Consider the following 24,299-nt stretch of genomic DNA (forward strand, 5'->3'; position numbering starts at 1 on the left):
TTCCCCATTGGGCCCTATGGGGAATGAGGAATTCCCGAATGGGCCAATGGGGAAAGGGCACTGACCGTTCCGCCAAACCCGTGATCCGGTGCTAATAGCGCCGGGGGGTTTGGCGGTAGGGCTAGCGCCGGCGTTACTGCCCAACTCGTGATGAAGCCCACTGTCTTCAAAAGACCAAAGAGCAATTGATAAGTTTCTTCCTCGTCCCAGTTGGGCAAGGTAAACAAAGCAGAGAAAGTAAAGCAAGTAGAGAGCGAAATAAGTCCTTGGAAGGAACTACAAGAACTGTTGAAGTTAGAATTAAAATAGCCCAGAAGAGGCTTACAAAGAACGGGGTACAAGCTAGGAGAAGGGAGTCCTTCTCATAGCCCCACTGCAGTTTTGTGGAACCTTGTCCTAGGAGATTGTGAACTTTGGAATATTTCCAGAAGTTGTGAATGCTACACCTTGAGAGACTCGTACCCAGGGCTGTAGAAAGAACTTTCATTAGATTAGAATTTGTGTTTTAGTGGTAGGAATAGAATAGGAGTTTGGACTATGATGGTGAACCTTTTGATTTGGACTACAGACTTCCTTGTTTGAGGTAGGGAAACCACCTCCAGTTAGGGATAGATAGTTTTGTTGGTTGTTAATACAAGTTTATAGCAATCGCTATACTCAGATTCCTCATTCCATGGTCAATTAAGGTCTCAACATTGATACAGTTAAGTGCTATCTAGCAGCCGTTTCTGTTTTTGAAGTAGAGCCCTAAAATAGGTTCGTATGTTTTTCATTTCGACATTTATAATGTTTCTAAAAGGTCTTGCAAACTCCTTTCTATTGACCCTCTTGGTCATGCATCTGTGTGAGCTCTGTGTGGCCCTTACCTTCTTGATGATGGAGTTGTTTGTGCCTTTGCAGTCTTATCCACGGCATTCCACAACACTGAAAGTACCTTTTCTGGTTACGTTTATGGCTGCAAGGAGAATTTCGGAGCTTCAGGCTCTGTCTATTTCACTCCCCACCCCCTCTTGTCTTTTGCTAGGAGAAAGTTACATTAAGGGTGTGTTCCTCATTTTTTCTTAAGGTGGTGTCAAAGTTTCACATGCAGCAGAAGATCAATTTTCAGTTTTTCTTTCTTCCTTGCCCTTCTGGTAGGGGAGATACCACAGACACAGGCTTGACCCTAAGAAAACCTCTGTGTTCCCAGGACTAAAGAATGTCTGCAATATTGATAGATGTATACCTCAACTGCCACCAAGTGCAAAATCATTCGACTTTGCTGTTGACTGTGACCTTTCATTTAATGCACACATTGAAAGAAGACTAATGCAGCATTGGTACCAGCTTATGCTCCTGCGCAAAGTCAAGTGTTTCATCCATGCCCCAAGTTTCAGAACATTTGTCCAATCCCTGGCCTTCTCCCATCTGAACGGTGGCAACACTCTACTTGCATGAGTACCAGAGGCCACCTTAGCCCCTCCGAAAGCCATCCAGCATGCTGCAGCACGCTTCATCACAGAACTAAAAAAGTTCATCCACATCACCCCCATCCTCGAGGAGCTGCACTGGCTACTCCTTCAGTCATGCATCAAGTTCAAGACTGCCTACATCGCCTACAAAGCAGTGCCAACCTAAACACAACTCTAATTAGGCGAGAAGCACACCAGGCCAGTGCACCACCAGAAGCCGTAACATTGCCAGGCTGGAAACAAAGATCTGCAAGAGGAGGAAGAAATGCAAACATGCATTTTGATGCTATACACCCTGTCTCTGGAAAAGTTACCACCACAAATAAGACTGGCCCCACTCCATCCTACACTTTCGGAAAGACCTGAAGACCCTACTCTTAAAAAACATTTCATCAATCACTTGTCGCCCTCCTGCTCATTCTTTTCTATTCCCCCTAACCATCCCAGCTCCTTTGCTAGATCTGCTCCCTCTTGGGATGAGAGCTAATTTCTCTAGGAACCAGGCAACATCCCATCCCATTCTAGAGGGGTTCGATTGATAGAAACCTGTCACATGACTACATTGGCAAACCAGCAGGCTTTCAAACACGCTATTGCCTTAACTTGTGAGGGAGGTGAATGCTTGGCCCTTCAAAAATTCCTTGTGTAGGGCAGATTCCTTGCACACTTCCCTCATTTTCTAATTTACGGCTATGATAATCTTTCAAGAGATTAATCTGTTGGAGGAAGATATCCATTAGAATACTATGTCATTTGCCTTTGGGACCCTACTTTTGAATGGATATGATTTTCCTGACAGTTTCCTCATCAAACCTCAAACCCCCCCATAAGCTTATTGGCAATTTATAGCAATTGCTCATTTACCTCTGTGATCAGGGAAGTGGGATCAGAACTGAGGTACAAGGGTGTGCATGTAGCAGTATATGTCAAAGGCGTCATTTAAGGTCACAGCGATGCTGGCTGGAGTCAATGTGGAGTTGTGTAGTCCCCCAGTTTCTGTACATGTCTGTGTCTGGAGGTCTGTTTCAAGAGACGAGAAACATGTAGAATGAATACTGTAGCTATCAGAAAGTGCCCAGTAACCTCAGGGTTCGGCGCGCGATACAAGTAACAAACAAATACAAATACAAAATACAAAGAACATTACCATAGATAAGTAACTTGTTCATCTGCAGCATAACAATTCTGCCCTAGGTTAATGTTACCTTTGTAAGTCACATATTTTCCCACTCCTATATGTACCATTTTGTTCACACCCTCACAAACTGGGTCACCAATTGTGCTCATGTTTGTGGTATTGTACAGGCACCCTTTCGGAGAGAGTGCCTTCGTCCTCTCTAAATATGTTAGTAGTATCCTAAGTCATTTTGGATTGCAATTGATATCCCTGTTCCTCAAAAATACAAATGAAAATACATACAAATACATTGCACTGAACGCAGGTCATCCTGCCCGCTACAAGATCTTACGCAACTTAGAAAAATGGTTTATGCCTTTTGTATGAGCCCATATTCAGCATAGACAATGTAAGTGATGTTTTACAAAGTGTAGTATGGTAGGTCAGAAGAAGAACACAGACGCTGATTAGACATTTCACTGGTAGGTTTATTTAATGAAAAGTATTCCCCTATTCTACAAGGCATCCCTGCCTAACAAAATTAGCTAAGGTGCTCATCAGTCATTAGTGAATGTCTATAAGGGAAATCATCCACCGTCCGACTCTAACCGATCTGACCCGAACACTATTTCTAACAACTCAAAATTAGGAGGACTTTTTCCGAGGCGCGCTGACTTATCTTTCTGGCATTTTTTAATAGGTTATCTGAAGATAGTCTCTAGTGATTACTTTGATCAGTTCATAGAGTTCATGTATTATTGTTTTGGACTTTTGAGTCTTCTCCCGTTTTCTTCTATAAGAGATGATCCTTTACTCCTCTGGTAAACTGTCACAGATTATATTTTTCTTCTGGGCTATTTCCCATTTTCCTGAACAGTTCATAATCCTTGATTTCCCTTTCTTCTTTAGATTGATGTGGTTTTACCAACTGCAGCTGGTTCTCATAGCTCCTTCTTCTCCAGCATGGGGTTTGGCATGGATTCACATGCTCATGAATATTCCCCGTCGTCAGGCCGGGAATCCTCGGTAAAGAAAAAATCAGTATCAGTTTTGTTTCTGATCTGTCTTTCTCAGTAGTAACCAATCACTGGTCTCTGGGTCATACTGCCCCCAACCAATGACTGCCCTCTCCCTAAGCCCCGCCTCTGGCCTCTGGCAGACATCTTCAGATCAAGTGTTGGGAGTCCTCGGGTTTAGCTCTCAAGCTTTTGCTGCGTTTTTGCACTTTTTCAAAGAGAATGTCTCATTTTTCGGTCAAATAGAGCCTTAAGCTCCACCATCTCTACATCCGATTAACGGGGATCCCTGCCGGATTTTTCGATGCCCCTCAAGGATGAAGATTTCGTCGAGTTACGCTTCTTGGAGGATTCCAGAAGTTTCTGCGGCCTACCCGAACATGGCCCAGGAGAAAGGAAGCTCGACGGCCTGAAATCTGTTCAGGGTTTGCCCTGGATGCCAGCTGCAGAATGTGTTCAAGGAGGACGAGCACTCGAAATGTCTCTACTGCCTTCATGAGGACAAAACGCATGTGGAGGAGGACTGTGCGTTTTGCAGGAACATGTCGGAACGGACCATCAGGGACCAACACCTTCGTCTCTCCAACTGGCTGGAAGGAAAGAGCCCGTCAGGTGAGAAGAAGAAGAAGAAGTCCGAGTGGTCTTCTAAGTCCTGTGAGGGCGCCCCGGCGATGGGGGCCCAACAGAAGGCAAAGCACCACGAGTCCGCGGGCACCGGGAGCGCCGAACGGTCGAGCTCTTCGGCTGCCCGGCAGGGCGCGTCTTCCCCACCACCATCAACCACGAGCCTCTGGTTCGGGGAAGAGGAAATCCGAGAACCCGGGTAAGCTTCTGGAGAGGCCCCGGTCGATCTCGAAGGATTCAGCCGAGTGGGAGCGAGGCAGTGACCATCCCCCCAAGGTGAAGGCCCCAGGCACGCCCAAGGTGGTGAAGGCCTTGATTCACCCAGCCAAGGCCTCTGTCGAGGAAGTTGCGGCGGCCCTGGTGCAGCCTGTGGAGGCTACACCAGTGGAGGCGACCTCGGGGCCCAGAGTCTCCCTGCCACCGCAGAGGGAAGCCTCTTTCAGACCCATTGAAAAGACCTCCGTGAAGACCCCGGCGGAAAAAGAGGGGGGGGGGCGGTGGCCATTGTGGACAAGGACACAGCATCCGAGGAGGAGCTGGTAGAAGTCTTAGAGGGCCTTGACGAGGGCGTCAAAGAGGCCCGTCCTCACGGGAGGGATCCCGACGAAGGTGACGACGAGAGTGATGGCGGCACCGTTGAGGGTCCTAGTCACCCGTCACTTCCAGAGCCGCAAGGTAACGGCGGCCATTTTGTTGGCGATACAATCCTTATGTTCGGAGATAAGGACGAGATTGCCCTTACCACCGACGGAGGATCCGGAACCAGGCTCGAAGGAGGAGCCAGAGCCAGGCCCGGCGGGAAGCCCCCCGAACAAGAGAAGACAGATCCATCCAGCCCCGCCTTTTCAGCCCTCGCGGCCTGCTCAGCTGTTACCCACGTCCCCCGTCCCTGGGGATGACACGGGAACGGACATGGCCACGACGGGTACCGACGACGACGACGGCGGTGACGACGGGACGGAACTCCCATCGCCCCCAGCCCGGGCCTCCCCGCCCGACGAGATCGGATCTTTCCATGCAATGATCGCCAGGGCATCCAAGCTTTTTCAGCTCTGCCCCGAAGAGAAGAAGAAGAAGGAAGGTTTCCTTTACTAACGGCGCGAGGCCAAGAGGAAGACAGTCCTCGCCGTGCCTCTACTGGATGACATCTGGGACGAGGGTCTCGCCCTTCTCAAGAACCCGTCTACGACGCCTGCCAATAGGGATCGGTATGAGAAGAAGTACCTGGTCCCCGACGCGGCCCCTTTGTGCCTTAGGGCACAACCGAACCCTGACTCGGTCGTCTCAGCGGCGGCCAAGAAGAAAGCGGGGGGGGGGGCATCGGCCTCAATGTCAACTTCCCCGCCGGACGGCGAAGGAAAGAAGCTGGACGCAATGGGACGACGAGTTATCTCGGCAGCGGCAACAACGATTAAGGTGGCCAACGCCCTTGCGATCCTGGCCCGCTACGACAGGGAGTTATGGTACAAGATCGCCCCCCTGTTGGACTTCCTACCGGATGACAAGAGGGGCGAGGCCCTGGAGATCTTGGAAGAAGGCAAAGTGGCGTCGGACCACGCCATTACGGTGGCAACGGACATTGCCGACACCGGTTTCCGCCAGCTAGGCAACGGTGTTTGCCTTAGACGACGAGGGTGGCTCAAGGTGACGGATTTCCGCCAGGACGTACAAGCCAAGGTTTTGGACATGCAGTTCGACAGGAACAATCTGTTTGGGAAAACAGTGGATGAGTCCCTCCAAGCCATCAAGGCGGACACAGAGACAGCTAAAGCCGTAGGCGTTCTCCGGCAATGAAGGCGGTCCTTTCGGATCACCAGAGGCAAGCAGGGTGCCTCCAAGGGATTCGGCGGTGGCTCCTCTACGTACCGCCAGGCGGCCCGCTCCTCGTCGGAGGAAGCCTATAAAGGACGAGGCAAGTCGGGTGTACCCCGCCGTCGTCGCCAGGGAGGCCAAGGCGGCAAGGCGTCCTCCAAGCAAGATTGAACCGACAGCAGTGTAGGGCCCCCACCGAAGCACCCCGGTGGGAGGCCGGCTGGCGAAGTTCATCAGCGTGTGGGAGTCCATCTCCACCGACTGTTGGGTGCTGGACGCCCTGCCCCAGGGGCACGCCCTTGAATTTCTAAAAAAGTGCCCCCGCATTCCACCCGTGGCCAGGAAGGAAAATCACGTCCCTCAACTGCTATTGGAGGTAAGGGCGATGCTCAAAAAAGGTGCCATCTAGCTCGTCCGAAGAGGCTCCGGGGCTCCGGATTATACTCGAGGTACTTCCTCGTAAAAAAGAAGACGGGAGGATGGCACCCCATCTGGACCTGCGACGACTGAACAAGTACATCAAGATGTTCCGGATGGTCGCCCTCCAGCACGTGCTGGGACAGCTGGAGGAGGGCGATTTCCTGTCGTCGTTGGATTTGGAGGATGCGTACTTCCACATCCCCATTCTAAAAGGACACCGAAAGTTCCTCAGGTTCGTGGTCCAAGGATGGGACTACCAGTTCAAGGCCCTCCCGTTCGGATTGAAGTCGGCACCCAGGGTATTCACCAAGAGCCTCGCACCGGTGGCGGCGTGGCTGCGCCTGCAGGGGATCCACGTCTACCCCTACCTGGACGACTGGCTCATCCGAGCAAGGACAAGGGAGCTTGCCGTAGATCACACAGCGAAGACCGTCCAGCTGCTCACGGACCTGGGATTCTCCATCAACTTTCCCAAATCCCAACTGGTCCCGTCGCAAGTCGCACTGTTTCTGGGAGCCAAGCTCGATACAGTGGCGCGTCTGGCCTCGCCGTCAGAGGAAAGGACGAAGGCCATCCTGTGCAAGGTGCAGCGTCTGCTGGCCACGGACGTGGCCAGGGTGAGGTCCATCAAGTCCTTCCTCGGGATGATGTCCTCCTGCATATATTTTGTGCGCCTGTGCAGGCTTCGGATGCGCCCTCTGCAAGAGTTCCTCGACGCCCGCTGGATCCAAGTGACGGGCAGCTTCGAGGACAGGATCCCGCTCAACGAGACCTTCCGACGAGCGATCCGGTGGTGGGGCACCTGCGCTCATCTGACGGCGGGCAGACTTTCAGACCCCATCCCACCAGATAACGGTGACAACATATGCCTCCCTGGAAGGGTGGGGAGCGCACACCGGAGACCTTCACGTGAGAGGCCTTTGGCTCCTGGAGGAGAAGACGCTCCGCATCAACATCCTGGAGCTCCGTGCAGTGTTCTGGGCACTCGGGTCCTTTCTCCCGTCCCTCAAGGGCAAGGTGGTGAGAATCTTCACCGACAACACCACCACGATGTTCTACATCCGGAAGCAGGGAGGAACCAGATCCCCAGCCCTCTCCAAGGAAGCCCAGGATCTGTGGGGTTGGGCCGTCGACCAAGGGATGTTTCTGGTGCCCTTTCATCTGGCAGGGATAAAGAACACCCTCGCCGACTCACTCAGCAGGGAGCTGCGCTTGTGCCACGAGTGGGAACTACGTCAGGATCAAGTGGATCGACTCTTCCGATTTTTTTGTAACCATTCTTTTATATCCCAAAACACAACATCCTCCACGAATTTCAAAAGTATGCCAACAGGAACAGCGAACCGTGGCTTTCTCTGCTCCATCTGTCTCTAAAAAGGTTAAACGTGTTTTCTCCTATTATAATAACATCAAGAAAGAGAAATCTTTACTTAACCGTTTGAAGGTGTAGAGAAATTAATATGTTCTACAAGGACTGCATGTCCCAGAATCCCTCGGGTAGTTTGAAGAATAAGAGGGTTAAAGAGACATGCAGGAGCTTGGGTCAGGCAGGCAAGCCTAATAGCTTTTGGCAGGGTCAGGCAATTCACCTGAAACCAATTAACCCCTTTGAGGGGCATAAAAGGCTGCGGCAGGGAAGAGCAGTAGAAAGAAGCTGGGATGGAAGCCGGAAGGTCGCCAGTAGCAGAAGTAGAAGGAGCACAGCATGAGGCTGGCAGTTCACAAGGAAGTGTGACCAGAAGGGATGCAGGATATTAAGACTGCAGAAAGCTCAAAATGCTGCAGTAAGAACTATTTTCAGCCTAGGCGACGCGCACGTATTTCATCATCACGGTGCGCATTACACTGGCTGCCCATGGAAGACTGGATCAGATTCAAAGTGGCATGTTTAGTCTTTAAATGTATCAATGGTCTTGCCCCAGAATATCTAAGAGATCTGATCCAAGTATATGAACCATCAAGATCTCTTCGTTTCAATGATCAGTACCTTCTGGTTATCCACCGTTCTGTCTACAACTCAAGGGGAGACAGAAGCTTTGCTGTGTTTGGGCCAAAGTTATGGAACTCACTTCTATTGGAAATTAGGACCCTCCAGCCACTTCCACAATTTGGGAGCACATTAATGACCTTCCTATTTAGATAGACCTATCTTCCTACCCTTGTATGAGCAGCCTTCTTTTGGATCTCAGTCTAACTCCTGTACAACTTTTGTTTCCATCTGCGCCTATGTACGGTTCATTCCGTTATGTGTGCTTTATAAATACAAATAAGAAAAATAAAAAATAAAATCAAGCAGTAGTAGTTGAAGAAACCAAGCCTGGAAGCAGAAGCAGTCCACAGTTACAGTGATTGTGGAGTCGGGAAGGTGAAGCTTCGTACTCCAAATCAGATCATATACCTTGACCGTAACAATAGCCAGCTTTCTTAACACTTGCGGCCATAATTTAGTGATGTAAACTTGTTCGTAGAAGTGGGAAGTCCCATTAACAAGGGAAATGTAACATGCAATGAAGATATCAAAGTTGAAACTCCCGCGTGTTGTAAAAGCCTTTTTCCTTTCCCATTGTTAAACACAATTCGATGCCGAGCGGTCGCATGCCTCTTGTTAATACTGAGAACGCTACCGGTAAACCAAGAACTCTTAATTGACTCTCCCTAAGCGCTGCAATCCAGTGTTCACATATTAAGACATTGGGCCTCATTACGACCCAGGCGGTAAGGGGTTTACGGCAGCGTAAACAGCGCCGACCCTTACCGCCTGAGTACGAGGTCCCTTAGCGCCATGGCGGATTTAACACCTGCTTTTAGCAGGTGTTAAAATCCATGGCGCTAAGGGACAATGGAGTTAATTACGCCACCGTATTTTACGGTGGCGTAATTAACGCCTTCCCCACTCCCATTATGCCCTATGGGGCAAAAATGGGAATGGGGAAGGGTAAATGGGGATTGGGGACTTACCGCCCCGCCAAGGTCGGAATGGGGCGGTAAGTCCGCCAACCACCATGGCGTAAACATAGTTTACGCCATGGTGGTAAAGTCACGGCCCAGGCGGTAACTTACCGCCTGGGTCGTAATGAGGCCCCTTGTGTCACGAGTACCGTGGAGGCTAAGAAACTGACCGAAAGGTGGAAACACGCATCTTTAAAGTGGCAGTTCAAAAGTAAAACGAAATTGCGTGTGCCTAATTTCGTTCTTTTCAAAAAACGGATTTTTGTAACGACACAAACAATAAAGCAGAAGTTGTAAAAGCAGTAGAAGCTGAGCAGAGAACAAGTACAACCAAAACGAATTGCCTATACCCTATTACAGCATATCCAGCCCACATAAGAACTAAGCAATATTGTTTAAGAGTTGTTCAAGCTACGTTACTTCAGAGACTTCCATCACTAGGGGTGACAATGTTTTTCCAAGACTGGAGAGAGTGGCAGTGGGAAAGCCACTAAATTTAGAGTGGTCTTGAAGCTGGGGAAGGAAGCTGGGTACTTGTTCAAAATCACTGAAGTTGCCTAAATATTTTAAAGTTGTTGCAGCAGCAGTATATTTGAAGTTGGTAACTACAAGGTGGAAGTAAAGGCAAAGAGGCAGGCTTTTCTTGTGAAAAGAGAGAAGAGTGACTTGCCAGCCTGCGTAGGTCGAAGAAGTCTTGCTGAAGTAGTCTGAATATTTTAAAGTTGTAGCAGCAGCAGAATAATGGTGGTTAATAGCTACAAGGCGGAAGGAACGGCAAAGAGGATGCCCTTTCTTCTGTCAAGAGAGAAGAGTGCTTTGCCAGCCGGTAGAGGTCAAAGAAGTCTTGTGGAAGTTGTCTAACCTTATAAATTGCAGTAGTAGCAGAGCAGCAGAACTGTGGTCTCAAATACAATTGTCAGTATTCAGTATAGTAGTAGTTGAATGTAGTAGAAGCCAAACGTCAACTGTGGGGCAAGGGAGTCTGCTCTCATAGTTGCATCAAGGTAGTTGCTGGGAGAGAGCAATGTCCAAGCAGAAGCATCCTGATGAAACTCCATCTAGCAGACACTGCAGAAGTTGCAAACAGAAAGGTTGTCATGCAGAAGTGGTATTTTTGTCATCAACTTTGTTCATCTCTTCTTGGAGAAAGCGGCTGTCCAGGAATACCATTGGTACTGTGGGGGGGTTTTCTTTTTTGGAACTTGGAAAGGGGTATCTTTTCATCCAGTAGAGAGGAACTGCTACCAGTGGATTTTTATTTGTGTGAACATTTGTTTTTTTGGAACCTTGAAAGACTTTTCTTTTTCTTGGAAAAAGTGACGTTGGGACATTTCTGGGGGGAGCAAGATCTGCCCAGAACAAGTAGAAGTCAACCAAAGATACTGGTTGTTTGGTAACCTTTAATTTATATTATTTTCATGTTTATTTACATTTATGTTGTTTAGAGTGAAGGTTACTATTGCAACTACTAGGAGGGGTTCCCTTGGATCCCTGACCAGGTAGGGAATCCCATGGTAGAGTAGTTTTAGTTAATTTTTTTGTGTATTTTTGTTTAAAATAAAATGTTGAACCTTGAGAATACTAAACCAAGTCTTGTGACACAGGACTATGTATAATGTACTACATTAGATGGATTACGGTCACCATAATGTGCATGCAAAGGAAGGATATCTCTCTAACTCAATGCTCGCGCAGTCCAATGGCTTCCTTGTGTTACTTGTGAGGTTGTATCTAATGCCTGCTATGGAAGAGCCACGTAAAAAGATGTTGCCATTGTAGAACAGAACCTGGCGGTTATTTTCGATAAATTGATTTTCCTGTGGCTGTGCTTGGTATTTCTTGAGAGGTACAAAGAAACATGTAGCCTGGTTGTTGTAATATCCCTGTAGCACAAGACCATGTCTATCCCAGAACAGATGTACAACACGGTGTCCAGTCATAATATAGAATACAAAATTTCGAATGTCAAAAATGTCGAATCAAAAATGTCGAAAAAAAAAATGTCGAATTATTTTTTTTTCGATATTTTTTTTTGGCTATATAAAAAAAAATAGGTAAAAACAAAAAAAAAAGAAAAAACGGGGGTTGGGGGCGGAACCCCCCCATTTCGAAAAAAAAACGTCATAAAAAATAAATTCGACATTTTTTTCGACATTTTTTTTTTGACTTTTTGACTTTCGAAATTTTTGATTTCGAAATTATGTCTATAAACCGTACAACACCTATGCCGTGGGCCTGCAATCTTTGGCACTTCATATGTAAAGGCCTTCAACTCACATCAGCCCCTCCTAGCACAGTTAGTGGTGGAGGATCACAGGAATTGTAGTGCAAAACATCTGGAGAGCTGCTGGTTGCAGCCCTCGACGTATGCTAAGGAACCTTTTGTAGTAGAAATTATGGTGATATATGGGCTATAAATATGGAAAATGTTTGCTATCTCCAAGGTGGTATCTAACATCAAGTGTTGTGATTGTTGCAAGAATGGAGATTAATCAGTGGTACAACGTCTGTGTGTTGCTAGATGTGCTGATATAAATGTGTATGTTATTTCCCCAAAATTTGATTTTACATCCTGCAGGATTTTCTGATGTAATGTCTTGTCTTCTTCTCAACATAGAAGTTTTGGAGGATCATTTTGACACATACAGTTCCTGTGAAAAGTCCAATTTCATATAACCCTTTTCCTTAATTCTGTCTTCGCCCAGTTCTCTAGCTGTGCTTGATGTCCCTTCTGGCATTTTACTTGACTTTGCTGTCTATCGCAACCTGCACTCCCTAATGTCCTCTTGAGCTGTAGTTCACAATGCATTCTCCATCTTTTCCTCCTCCGTGCCACCTGACCCTCCTCTTCCAGTGTTGGGGCCAGGAAGGCTCTGACTTGAACTGGCACTTGTATGTTAATTTCTCAATCCACACTTAATTAACAATTGAATGTTGTTTAATTTCCATGATCCTCTTCAATCGTCCCAGCACGTGGACCTTGACTTTTGTGAATCAAGTGCAATAGAAAGTATAAACGTGGAATCACACCTGCATGGATGGATTAGATCTGCACAGCATGGCAAATGTTAACAAACTCTGTCTCTTCTCTTTCTCTCTCCTCCCCTCCCTTCTTTTCTTTGTTACTCTTGATTCCTCTTCCCCCCCCACATACACATACTTATCCACTTTTCCCCCTGCCCACCTGAATACCCTTGTTGGTATCTATCCTGGATAACCACTTCACCTCCCCCGCCAACCACTGACACCACTGCCTCATCCTATTGTGTCACGGGGCAGTTCTGATGCTGTCTACTCCTCCTGTAGTGCCAAGCTTCTGTTGTACAGTCGGGGTGGACTGGAAGTCTCTCACTACCCCGGCATGCCTTCCTCTCACCACGGATTACTTCCCGGATCGGCAGAGTTTGCAGAATGACTACACCGAGGGATGCTATGATCTCGTCCCTGAGGCTGACATGGACAGGTCAGTGATGGCTGCACAGTCTGGCTGCTGGTATTGGGTGGAACGGAAGTGCAAAGTAGAGGTAGTAGGTGCTCAAATTGAAGGAGTAAGACTCCACATTGATTGCATGCCTAGGAGATGATAATGGTGAATCACAACCCTGTGCCATAACAAACTGCAAACAAACCATTTTGTGGGTAAGGTGAAAAAACATTTATGGTAGCAATTATGGTGAGTTTGCAATTATTAAAAACCAATTCATTATGAAGGAGTCATAGATGTCAATAGCAGAGCCTGCTGGGCCCCTGCTTATTATGTATAATATAACCATGTATACTCTACGTGTGGCTTAATCAGCCTTCAATGCATTCAAAACCAGCGTTAAACTCTGGTTTAATGTCAAGCCTAATAACTGCGGGCTCCCAGTGATCCTGCATCACAGCCTCATTGTATTGCTAATATTTCTTTGCTCCCTCCCTTCTGTACTTATCTGAAAATCAGACCTTGCTGTGTGATCCCTTTCTAATGTATTTTTTGAAAGTTTAGACCGCTATGTAACCCAGGTTTTTCAATACTCGGGGCTGTGCCCCAATTGCCTTGTGCCGGGTACATCGCACTCTTCTTGTATAAACATTGCCATCCATTGCGATGTAGGCTTTCTCTGGGATGGAGGCCAATGTACTTGCAAAATACAAAACATATAACGGCGAACACTGCAAACTACAACAGGCAGTCCTTTCTGTAGTTTTATTCTGTAGTTTTAAACATGATTCTGTAGTTTGCTGGCACATTTTTGGAACAATTCCTAGGGTCATGTCCTTGGCCAGTCTTTGCACAAGAAAGGTGCAGTCAGCTAAAACAGAGTTTGGCACAATCCCTAATAGCCATTGAAGGACCAGGATTGTAGGCGTGGAATAGGGTGAATAGGGAAGGTCCGGAGAGTATATAACAGAATAAGCACAGCCCTTGCACACAGCTGTTTGGGGTGATGGAGCTGGCAGGAAGACAGGGTAGACATAGATGGCAAGAAGCAGATGAAGAGCAGCAAGTCTTTTCATGTGGGAGGGGTCAACCCACTCCTAATTCTTTTTCTGGGGCTTTGAAGCGCCAAGCTGGATTCTGGATATTTTGAAACATTTGTGAGTAGAACTTGAATTCTTTCTGTGCTGCTTGGGGAACAATCTATGCTTTTTCCCCACAGGCACTTCAGCTCACAGACTAACAGCCTAAGAAGAGACACCATATTCTGGGTTGTCTATATTCTAGCACCAGTAACTCCAATGGACATTTACTTCTTTTTGAAGCGTGTTATCCTATTTTAAAGCTTTTTTGATGAAAGGCTCATGGTACAGCAATAAGTGCCTTTTTGAATTTCTTACATTTTTTTCATTTTTATTTTGAATTGTGGATTTTTCCAGACATCCAGTATTTCTCGCCCCTCTTCAACTCGCTACCGTCTACAGTTAGTGAGTATGAGGAGGCCTTTTACCCTGCATTTGATATCACATTGAGAATGGTATTTAGGTATTGCTCGAGGCAGATGACTCTGTGAGACTGACCATCATGATTTGTTGAGGCAGGTTCTAGATTGCCTAGCATGTTTTGTGAGGTTGCCTATAACAACCTGGTAATGTAGGTAGTTGGTTTTAAAGGTAACTTTGTTTTCTTGGAGAAGGATGATCTGTCTTAGTCTTGATTTGAGGTAGAGGAAAATGACAATGGCTCAGCTTTTCCATTAATTATTTATTGCATTTTTAAGTGTGTTGTGTATAGTGATGATAAAATGGTAATGTTTCTTTATTACACAATTCTCATAATTAAAAGATGTATTTTTTACTTGAGAGTGTAAGACACATTCATTGAGTATTCATTACTGAGTGTTATCAGATGATTTATGAATATTAAATGTGGGGGCATCTATTTGAACTACTGTGTATTGATGTACAAGGTACATGTCTATTAATACACACCAAGGGTTAACGAATGGTGTGAGCAGTGGACTAGCAATACAAATATATGTGATATTGGTAAACCTCTGCTGTGTTGGCAATTGAGGGCAGCTGCCTACTGCAGGGGTTGTTGCCTTCTCCCTTTACTGTTGCACAGTGACAGCTACATGTTTTCCCTACCCCTACACATGCTACAGTCCCTGCTGTGGTGGTCATGGACACTCCCCTGGGGGTGGAGGCAAGGTTCTGGAGGTAGAGGTGATGGAATTCATGTCATTGGGGAACAAAGGGACTTGTGGATGACTTGTAGGAGGCAAGGGGCCTGAACATCTCGCCAGAGGTGGGCTTGATCCTTGCTGCCACCCTCGCCAAACCACAGGCCGCTTTCCAGCGTCTGATGGCGAAGATGGTCCACACCTTGGATCCATCGGCTCCTTTGTGTCTGAAGGTGCAGTATGAACTAACTGACATCCTGGATGAGGGTCTAAAGAAGGAGACACTATTGCCTTTCAATCAGACAGAGGGGCCAGTGCTGGAAATATTAGCCAAACCGGCTTCAGTTCTCACAGTGGAGCGCAACCTGGTAAACTAGCAAAGACTGGCACCCTGAGACCCCATGTTCCTTTCTGCCCATGCTTCCCCAGAAAGCTTGGTGGTCCAGGCCACTACGGTGAAGCTTAAAACCACTTCCTTCCCATCTTTGCTCCCTGACGGGGAGAGCAAGAGACTGAGCGTATGGGGTAGGAAGATTTTCGGCTCTTTGAGCCTTGGTCTCTGGTGCATAAGCATCTCTTGTGCTCTGGCCAAGTTCTCCTTTGACCCGTGATTGGTCATGGTGGAGATATCCGAGCACGTCTTTGAGGGTGAGATGTGTGAAGGCTTGTGCATATTTTCTTGGCTGAGGACGTCCGGCATTGCAACTGACCTTCAAGAGAAGCTTCTGGATATGTCCATCAATGGCATGTACATATTTGGCATCCCAGGCCAAATAGTCCTTACAGGAGTTCCAAGCCTGTAAGGCCAAAGCTACGTCACTGGTCATGACAGTCCAGCAGCAGCGACCGGCAAGCCCTGCGGGCAGGGGCAGGGTTTTTCGTCCATTCGACTTTTATGCCCAAAGAGGTAGAGGCCAATCTCTATTGGGCAAGCAAGGGCAGTTTCGCCCCCTACAGGGATAAGGACGGCGGTGTGCCCAGGAGAGGCACGTCCACCTCCATTGTTACCCTCTGGCATGAAGCCCCTCTGAAGTGAACTTCTGCCACAGTCCCCGGTAGGGGGCATGATATCCCTCTCTGTTGGGCGAGTAATGGAAACATAGCCATGCAGCATGACTACTGCCTCACTTTTGCCATTCACCCTCCAGACCACACCACATTCCACCAACTCTTGCGTACGAATCCTCTTCTGCTAGAGGAGATCCAACAGCTGCTGGCAAAAGGGGCCATATAATTGATAACCTGTTCAAAATGAGGCAGGGTTTGGTACTCAACCTACTTCTGGTGCCAAAGAAGGACAGAGGTCCGAGACCCATCTTGGATCTGCAACCTTTGAATTTGTACTTGTGAAAGGACAAGCTCATTGTCACTCTAGTCCAGATCCTCCAGGTCCTGGACCTGAGCGACTGGCTAGTTTCCCTGGATCTCCAGGATGCTTATTTCCATGTCGCCATCTACAAGAGGCACATGAAGTATCTGAGATTCAAATAGGGAACTGTCACTACCAGTTCAAGGCACCACCTTTCGGGCTGCTAGCAGTAGTGGCGGCTTGCCTCAGAAGGGAAGGCATTCATGTTTTTGTGATCACTGACTCATCATAGCCCGCTCCCTAGTACTAGCGTTGGCACACCTATATCAGATGTGCAGCGTATTGCATAGCTTGGGCTTCTTCCCAAACTTCAGGAAGTCTCAGGTTTCACCATCCCACTGCTTCCGACCCATCATAGCAGACTTGAACACTTGGCTGAACCAGGGTTTCCCACCTGAGGACAGAGTGGTGAACATCTACAAGATGGTCCAGGTTTTCCAGCCACAGACAAAGGTTTCAGCCTTGGCTTGCCTGCGCTTTCTGAGCCTTATGGCCTCCTGTATGCTTGTGGTTCCAGGGGCCCGACTGCACATGAGGTCAGCAAAGTGGCTTCTGAGCTCACAGTGATTGCAGTTTCAGGACGTAAATTGGACCTTTTACTGGTATGAATGTGTCCAGAGATCTGCAATGGTCGTCCATGAAGGAAAACCTCCCAAAGGGGTCGTTGTTTCGTCAACCTTGGCCACAAGTGACTCTAGTCACAGATGCGTGCCTCAAAGGCTGGGGCGCTCACCTTCAAAACCCTACGGTAAGAACACTTTGATTCCCCATTAGTATTCCGTGACCATATCAGTGTGCTGGAGCTGGGAGCAATCAGGCTGGCCCTAGTTCCTTTCCTCCTCTATGTGAAGGGCAAGACAGGGTTGGTCCTGACGGACAACACCGTAGCAATATATTATCTCAACAAGCAGGTTGGTGTAGGCTCCTTGCCTCTGTGCAGAGAAGCAATGTGATTGTGGTTTTGGGCTCTGGAGAACAGTGTGTCTTTGACTGCAGCCCACCTCAAGGGGGCGCTGGCGGATGCACCGAGCAGAAAATCTTCAACCTCCCATGAGTGGGAGCTTTGTCAGGATGTTTGGAGGAGCAGTTCTCCTGTTGGTGTACTCCTCCAGTGGACCCCCTGGTTCAATGGGATTTGATTGTAGAGATTTTGTGGAATGCAAAACCATTGAATTGTTTTTCTTCTTATTTTCATGTCATCCATTTGGCTATCGATATATGTGAGGAGGAGTTCCCCACTTCCTCCCACCTTATTTATTACCCTTAGCCCCATCCCCACATATATTTTTGGCCAAATTCAGTCAAATAAAAAGAGTGGTTTTGCATTCGACCAAATCTCTTGTGATAGGATATTCCTATCCCAACCTCTTCACTTCCAGTGTGAACAATACGTGCAAGTGGTTCTGCTCCAGGGAGTTCACTCATGAGGGAGCTCTTGTGCAAGCACTGACAGTCGAGTGGGGCATCTGCTGATCCCTGTCATATCGCTGGTTCTCAGGAGACTGTGTCTGTTCGGATCTACAATGATCTTGATCGCTCCAGACTGGGCCCGGAGAACGTGGTACTCAGAGTTGCTAGACATGGCCATCTGCCCTCCCTGGCGTCTGCCGTAGAGTACAGACCTCCTCTCCCACTCAGTAGTTGCTGACAGACTGAGGTATAAGGAATGGGATCTGTCCGAGGACGTTCTTGACATGCTCCTTTCTGCTAGAAAACCCACCACCAAGTACATCTATGAATGCAGGTGGCTTAGGTTTTTGAAATGATGCCAGGAGAGGGATCTTGACCCGTTTACTTGCTCCACATCATCTGTGTTGAAATGTCTTCTTTCTTTGGCCCGGAAGGGCCTGCAGATTGGTACGTTGAATGGGTATTTGGCAACCATTTCGGTCTTCAATGGGACTGTGCAGCGAATTGGAGGAATTTGTCCCTTCTCCACAAATAGCAGCATCCCCTGTGAGGCTAGGGAGGTGAAACTGCTACGCAATACCCTCCCTAGTGGTAGAGGCAAGTGGGACCTCAACAGGAGAGACCTTTCAAAATAACACCTTTAAGCCTTTCTGAGGGGAAGATCTGTGATGAAAAGGTCAATATGTGTTATTTGTCATCATGAAAGGGAAAATCTCTTAAACTTGCATTCCACTTGGACGAAGAAGAGGACATATAGAGGAGAATACACAAAAGAAGGAGAAAAAAGAACCATGTTTTGCACACAGGAAGCCACACTGCTACGTCAATCCAAAAAGGGGAGCAGCCTGGGAAAATGCAAGAAGAGCCGGCGAGTTTCAAAAGGGGAGGAACGCTGACTTCAATGCGAAACAGAGGCAAACCGTGCAGTGTCCTGCAGACGCGAGAGACCGAGAGGTTACAGGTGTGTTTGCATTTGGGGACCTGGTAGCCAGAGGAATCGAAGCTGGATGCAGGGCGTCCTGAAGCAGAGCAAGAGAGAGAAAAGCAGGGGCCAGTGGCAGACCACAGGAAGACCATAGTGTACCAGAGGTCCAAGTAACAACGGCAAAACTGTTCCTATGCGATCAGCTCAGGATAAGCTGATAAAAGACATAACAAATTGCCATCCAAGACAAACGGAGTGAAGAGAGGCTGGCAAAAGAACACGAGAAGCCAGCATAGGAGAGGAAGCTGATCCTCAACAAACGAAAATCCTGGTGGCATTAACCCTAAGAACGGAAGGTAATAGAGATAAGGGAAGACCGGGGGACTGGATGAAAGCCAGTATTTTTGGATATGCTCATACTCCTCACAGTCATGAGAGAGAAAACATAAGTGAAAGAGAATCATTATTTCAATGCTCATACTCGGCACAGTCAAGAGAGAGAAAGCATAACAACTGTGAATGAGAATCATTATTAGACTGTTCATACTCGTCTTAGTCCAGAAGGAAGTGTTATACAGTCATCGGTACTGAGAATGGAAATAGAAATATTATGGGAATGGCGCAGCTTGTAATAATTCAAACCAAAAAGGTCTAAAGTAATTAAAAGAACAGGGTATAAGCAGGAACCCTGAGAACCAGCTGCAATTGGTAAAACCATATCAAGACAAAGAGCAAAATAAAATCAAAGACTATGAACTGTTCTACGAAAATGGGATATAGTCCAGAAGGAAAATATATAATTCTGTGACCATTTTACCAGAGGAGGAGAAAAGGATCATCCCTTATAGAAGAAAACATGAGAAGACTCAACAGCCCAAGATAATAATATATGTACAGTATGAACTGATACAAGTAATCACTAGAAACAATCTGAAGATTGGCTGAAAGATAGGTCAACACACCTCAGGAGAATTCAGGAGAATGATTCACTTCTCCTGGATAGGCACTTCAGCCTCAATATACAATCTTCAGATAGCCTTCTGCTATCTTTCAGACCAGGCGGTTCAGATCCCCTAGGGGTTTTCTCACAATGTTGGTTCCTTTTTTAATTCTGTTGATGATTCTCTTCTCCTAACGGTTCGAGTATTTGTAAGCCTTCTTGCAACCTTTTCACCAAGTGTCTCTGAAAGTCTCTATTGAGTGCCTTTAAGGATCTTAAATCTTGCTTCACTTTATTCTTTTGGTTCTCTATTTTCCGATACAAGTCCCACTTGTCATATAGGTTCTCTTTCTTTGCTTCACTGGTTTCTCTTTTTGAGTATCTTACATTAGAGAAAAGGGGTTCCCTTGTTCTCCCCTTTTCCTCATATCTTAGTTCCACTATAGGATTGGCCTTCACAATGTCTATTACTTTCTTGGCTGTCTTCCTTATTATTGTGACAAATAGACTGGATCCCAGAGCCTTTGTCACTCTCTGTTTTCAAACTTTCAACTGAGTCCCAGAGTATTGATCACTCTCTTGGATTTTGACCTTTCCACTTGGATGAGTAGGCTGAGTCCCTGAGTAGGTATTACCCTTTTTAATACTTGATTCCTCTCTGGCACGAGTAAACTGGGCCCAGGAAATATGCTCACTCTTCTCAATATATGGTCTCTCACTGAGTTTGATTACTCCAATCGTTATATTCGTTTTTTTTAGACTTTGATGAATATGACTGTGCCATTCACTACATGCGCCCTGTACCCCGGATCCCCTGTCCTGCTCTCCCCTGTACCTTTACTGTAATGGATCTGCGTCACTGAGTCTGTGTTTTTCTTCTGCTCCTCTCCACGCATGGTCAGGACGTCTCCTTTGCTCGCATCTGTTACCTCCCCTGACGCACTTCGGTGTCCGTGTCTGGTTTAAGTGGGGAAAGAACTTGGCGCTGTCCCCTTGAAGCGAGTAAGTCAGCTATTCCAGGGCCACGTAATGCCAAACTTTGGAGTACCCGTCTTGTTCATTCGGAGTGTCATTTGCCTTCCAGCACTGAGCTATCACCAAAAGAGCCAGCAAGGTTAATTTTGCATTAGCCTTCCTCTGAGATTTTGGCCAGGCTTTGTTTGCGGAGTCCCCCAAATCTAATTTGCTTTCTTCTATGCCTCTCTTGGTTTGAACGCCAAACACTTTCTTCATATTATCATTGATCACTGCCCAGTATTTCAAGAGCTTCGGGCAGTTCCACCAGATATGGGCCCAGTCTCCTTGTTCCCTGCATGCCCGCCAGCAGTCTGCAGGGATTTTCCCACCATTTTCCCGTGCCTGCTTGTAGTGCCATTGGGCCATAACCTTGCACCAAAGTTCCCTTGTTTCGATCGCCCGTGTGAGCTTCGGGATATCTCTCCATAGCTGCTCCCAATGTTCTTTCCCATTTGGCTATATATGCATTAGGTGGTCTAGGGGTACTATCCGACAGGAGTTCATATATGTTAGAAACTAGCTCCTTTTCACCAGGGTTGCTGGTGAGATATGTCTAGAATGGTGTTGGGGACCTTGTTGCAGCTTCCTTGTTAGCGGGGGATGTTAACCTGCCTGATCTGCATATATTGTAGCCTATCGTTTTCCCTCGAGTCCAACTCTTCCTTGCACTGTCCAAATGATTTGACCTTCTGGCCCTGAAACATATCACCCATTTGCACATAAATTTATTTCAAAGTACCACGTGAACCAATCAATAGAACTAGCCACATTTTTCCAGAACCCCACTAAAGTGGCAGAAAGAAGCCTCCACACACTTGATGCAAGGAGAGCAGTGATCTATTATCTGGAAAAAACTAAACCACTAAGAAAAACAAACCAATTTTTCGTTTCAGTGGCAGCTGATAGAGAAGGGGATACTGTCTCTAAATCAGCCATCTCAAAGTGGATCGTAAACTGCATCACACTGTGCTACACACTTGCTAACAGAGATCTGCCCTTCAAGCCTAGAGCACACTCTACTCGGGGCACTGGGGCTTCCATAGTATTCCTTGCAAATGTCCCTCTTGAGTCCATTTGTAAAGCAGCAACCTGGAGTTCTGTACACACCTTTACACAACACTACTGCATAGATACACACTCTAGGTTTGACTCTCAGGTGGGACAAGCGGTGTTAAGACATCGCTTTGCTACTGTTCCTTCACACATCCCAACTCCATCTCTGGGTACTGCTCGCTAGTCTACGCACAGCATGTGATTCTAAGCAGATTAAAAGCATCAGAAGAAGTGCATTACTCACCGTAATAGCTTTTCTGATGATTGTATCTGCTTAGATTCACATGCACCCACCCTTCCCCCTCTCTTGGAGTAGAAGGAACATATACATTTTACACCTTTCTCTCTCTGTACTCACTCACGGTAGTCATAGGCTCCCTCACGGCAGAAAAAACACAATCAGAGGGACCTCGACGTGTGAGGGATTTTGGGTACACTACAGTTCACGTTAGGGATAGTGTTACCAGCACGCCCATGTTGACGTCCCCTTTCGATCCTCGAAAGAAAGATGCAATACTCTGCGATTACCACTATATGTCGGACTATATGCACAGCATGTGAATCTAAGCAGATACAATCATCAGAAATGATATTACAGTGAGTAATGCATGCCAAATGATAGTAGTTGTGTTATAATGCTTACATTAAAGTTTAATTGCTTAGAGTGTATTCTAAGCAAATAGCCTCATAAATCATTGTAGTTTTTGGACATCTTGTGTCTAACTGGAATTATTGGAGTGCTCTGTGTGTTTCTCATTGTAGCCGTAGACCATTCTCTCACACTCTCTACCGTACCTTGACTGGGTTTGGCTAAGCATCAGTGTCTTTCCCGTTAACCATAATAGTTTGGCTTCTCAGAATCCACCCCAGGGTTGATTCTGAAAATCCATCTTGGCAATCCTCCACAGACCGTGGTACCAAAACTGCCTTAACAAGTACCATATACTCCAAATTGCATCTTTTTCACCGTTTGTTTGCCCATGTTTCCCACTGGCCTTCTTTCTGCCCTCTGTGAGAAACCCAAGGGTGTTCGCACGGTAGAACCTGAGGATCTTTTGTTAAGGTGGTCAGGGCACGGCCATTGCCTTTCGAACCAGACCCTGGGAGTGGACCATTGCGAGAGGATCACCTGAACAAGGGGTCCTTGGGGACTGCGGGAGGAATGCCCTCGGGAGAGATGCAGTATTTCCCCCTTCTGACACACCTCTACCCAACACCCCCTCAGTCTACATGGGATATGTTGAACCAAATCCAATCCTATCCCAGTACTTTTCCCTAAAGGAAAGAAGGCAAGAGCCTCATGAGAAACCAGAACCCATGTACCCTGTACGGAACTCATGGGGGCAACAGTAAAGACAGACACAAGTGATCACAGTTCAAGGGTGTTTATTAAACTGTATGCAGCCTTGGAAAAACACCTAATCTAAACCTAAATCTAAGATGGGAACAAGCGTCGACCATCAAATGAAAATAAGGCAGTCCTTGTGGCGCCGTGAGCCTATACCTTATAGTTGCCAAACCTTACAACTAATACAAAAGTGGTGTGGGATGCTTTTCAAGAAAAGATAGAAGTGTTCACAAGTAATATATCAGGATCTGGTAGATTGGGTCTCCCTTCCCCATGTTTTGAGCACAGGGTAAGATGGGATCTTGGAGCACAGCACGAGTCAACAGTTCCAGTTGCATCTATCAAGACCGTCGATGGCCAAGTCTGGTTTCCTTGAAAGTCTCTTGCCTTCGAAGGCCTGACGTATTCAAATAACAAAACAAAAGTTCCTTCAACAAAATGAATGTTTGTTTCCCGATTTCAGTTATGATGAGGATTTGTCACCCCTCGTTCCCCCTCTTCCTGGCGGTGACCCCTCTTTACTTTCAGCCTCCCTCCTTCAGGTTCACTATGGCTTTTCCTTCACTCACAAATCTTATGTCTTTTTAAACAGTTCCAATGGACATCCCTCTTCGGGTTGACTCTTGCCAACTTCACATTCACTTATACTTTCAATGTTTGCAGGATTCACTTTCCTTGATTTCTCATGTGGCGGCATTCACCTCCATTGCTTACTTTAAAGTTTGTAGGTCAAAGGCTTTCGCTTGTACGGGGATTTTGCCTAAACTCCTGTATGACCACTTTGACCTATCTTGGCGGCTCTCCTATGGTCTTCTGGTTTCTGTAGTTTTACTCAGATGGGGACCGACCAGAGTCTCTCGGAGCAGGACCCACGTGGTGTCAGTCTCCTTCTGCAGCTGGTCTCCCCTTTACAATTTTACAGTTCTTTGAACTTGTCACATTTTGCCACTTTGCGACATTCATTCTCCACAGCCCTGTTCTTATCTGCTCTCCCCTTGACTCACCAGTGATGAACCGCTTGGCATTCCTCTTTACTGGAGTCAAGGCCGGTACCATGGAAGCAGGAGTCTCCCTCACTCCGGTGTATCAGCATCAATACGCTACGTGTGCCGTTGACATCTGTTGCAGCACACTTGGGCTATTGTCCTCAGCCTTACGTTTATTTCTGCAGAGGGTTCGCAGGGTTTTGTCGAAAAGGTCAAGGTTGTGCCTCTCCTCATCAGGCTCTCGATATTTGAACTG

General features: G+C 47.0%; 1 protein-coding gene across 8 annotated transcripts in view; it reads left to right on the forward strand.

The window, feature by feature from the left end:
- DEPDC5 (DEP domain containing 5, GATOR1 subcomplex subunit) overlaps window positions 1-24,299 on the forward strand; it is a 1,004,325-nt gene that overhangs the window by 723,449 nt on the left and 256,577 nt on the right. For 6 of the 8 annotated variants that reach the window (XM_069619835.1, XM_069619836.1, XM_069619838.1 and 3 more), the window contains one exon: window positions 12,669-12,852. In XM_069619835.1, coding sequence (XP_069475936.1) covers window positions 12,669-12,852 — 184 coding nt within the window. The remainder of the gene's footprint in view (window positions 1-12,668; window positions 12,853-24,299) is intronic. The other 2 variants (XM_069619837.1, XM_069619840.1) reach the window with 1 other exon arrangement.

The sequence above is a fragment of the Ambystoma mexicanum genome, chromosome 10 (genome assembly GCF_040938575.1).
Source record: "Ambystoma mexicanum isolate Mex_15411 chromosome 10, UKY_AmexF1_1, whole genome shotgun sequence".
Classification (NCBI taxonomy): domain Eukaryota; kingdom Metazoa; phylum Chordata; class Amphibia; order Caudata; family Ambystomatidae; genus Ambystoma; species Ambystoma mexicanum.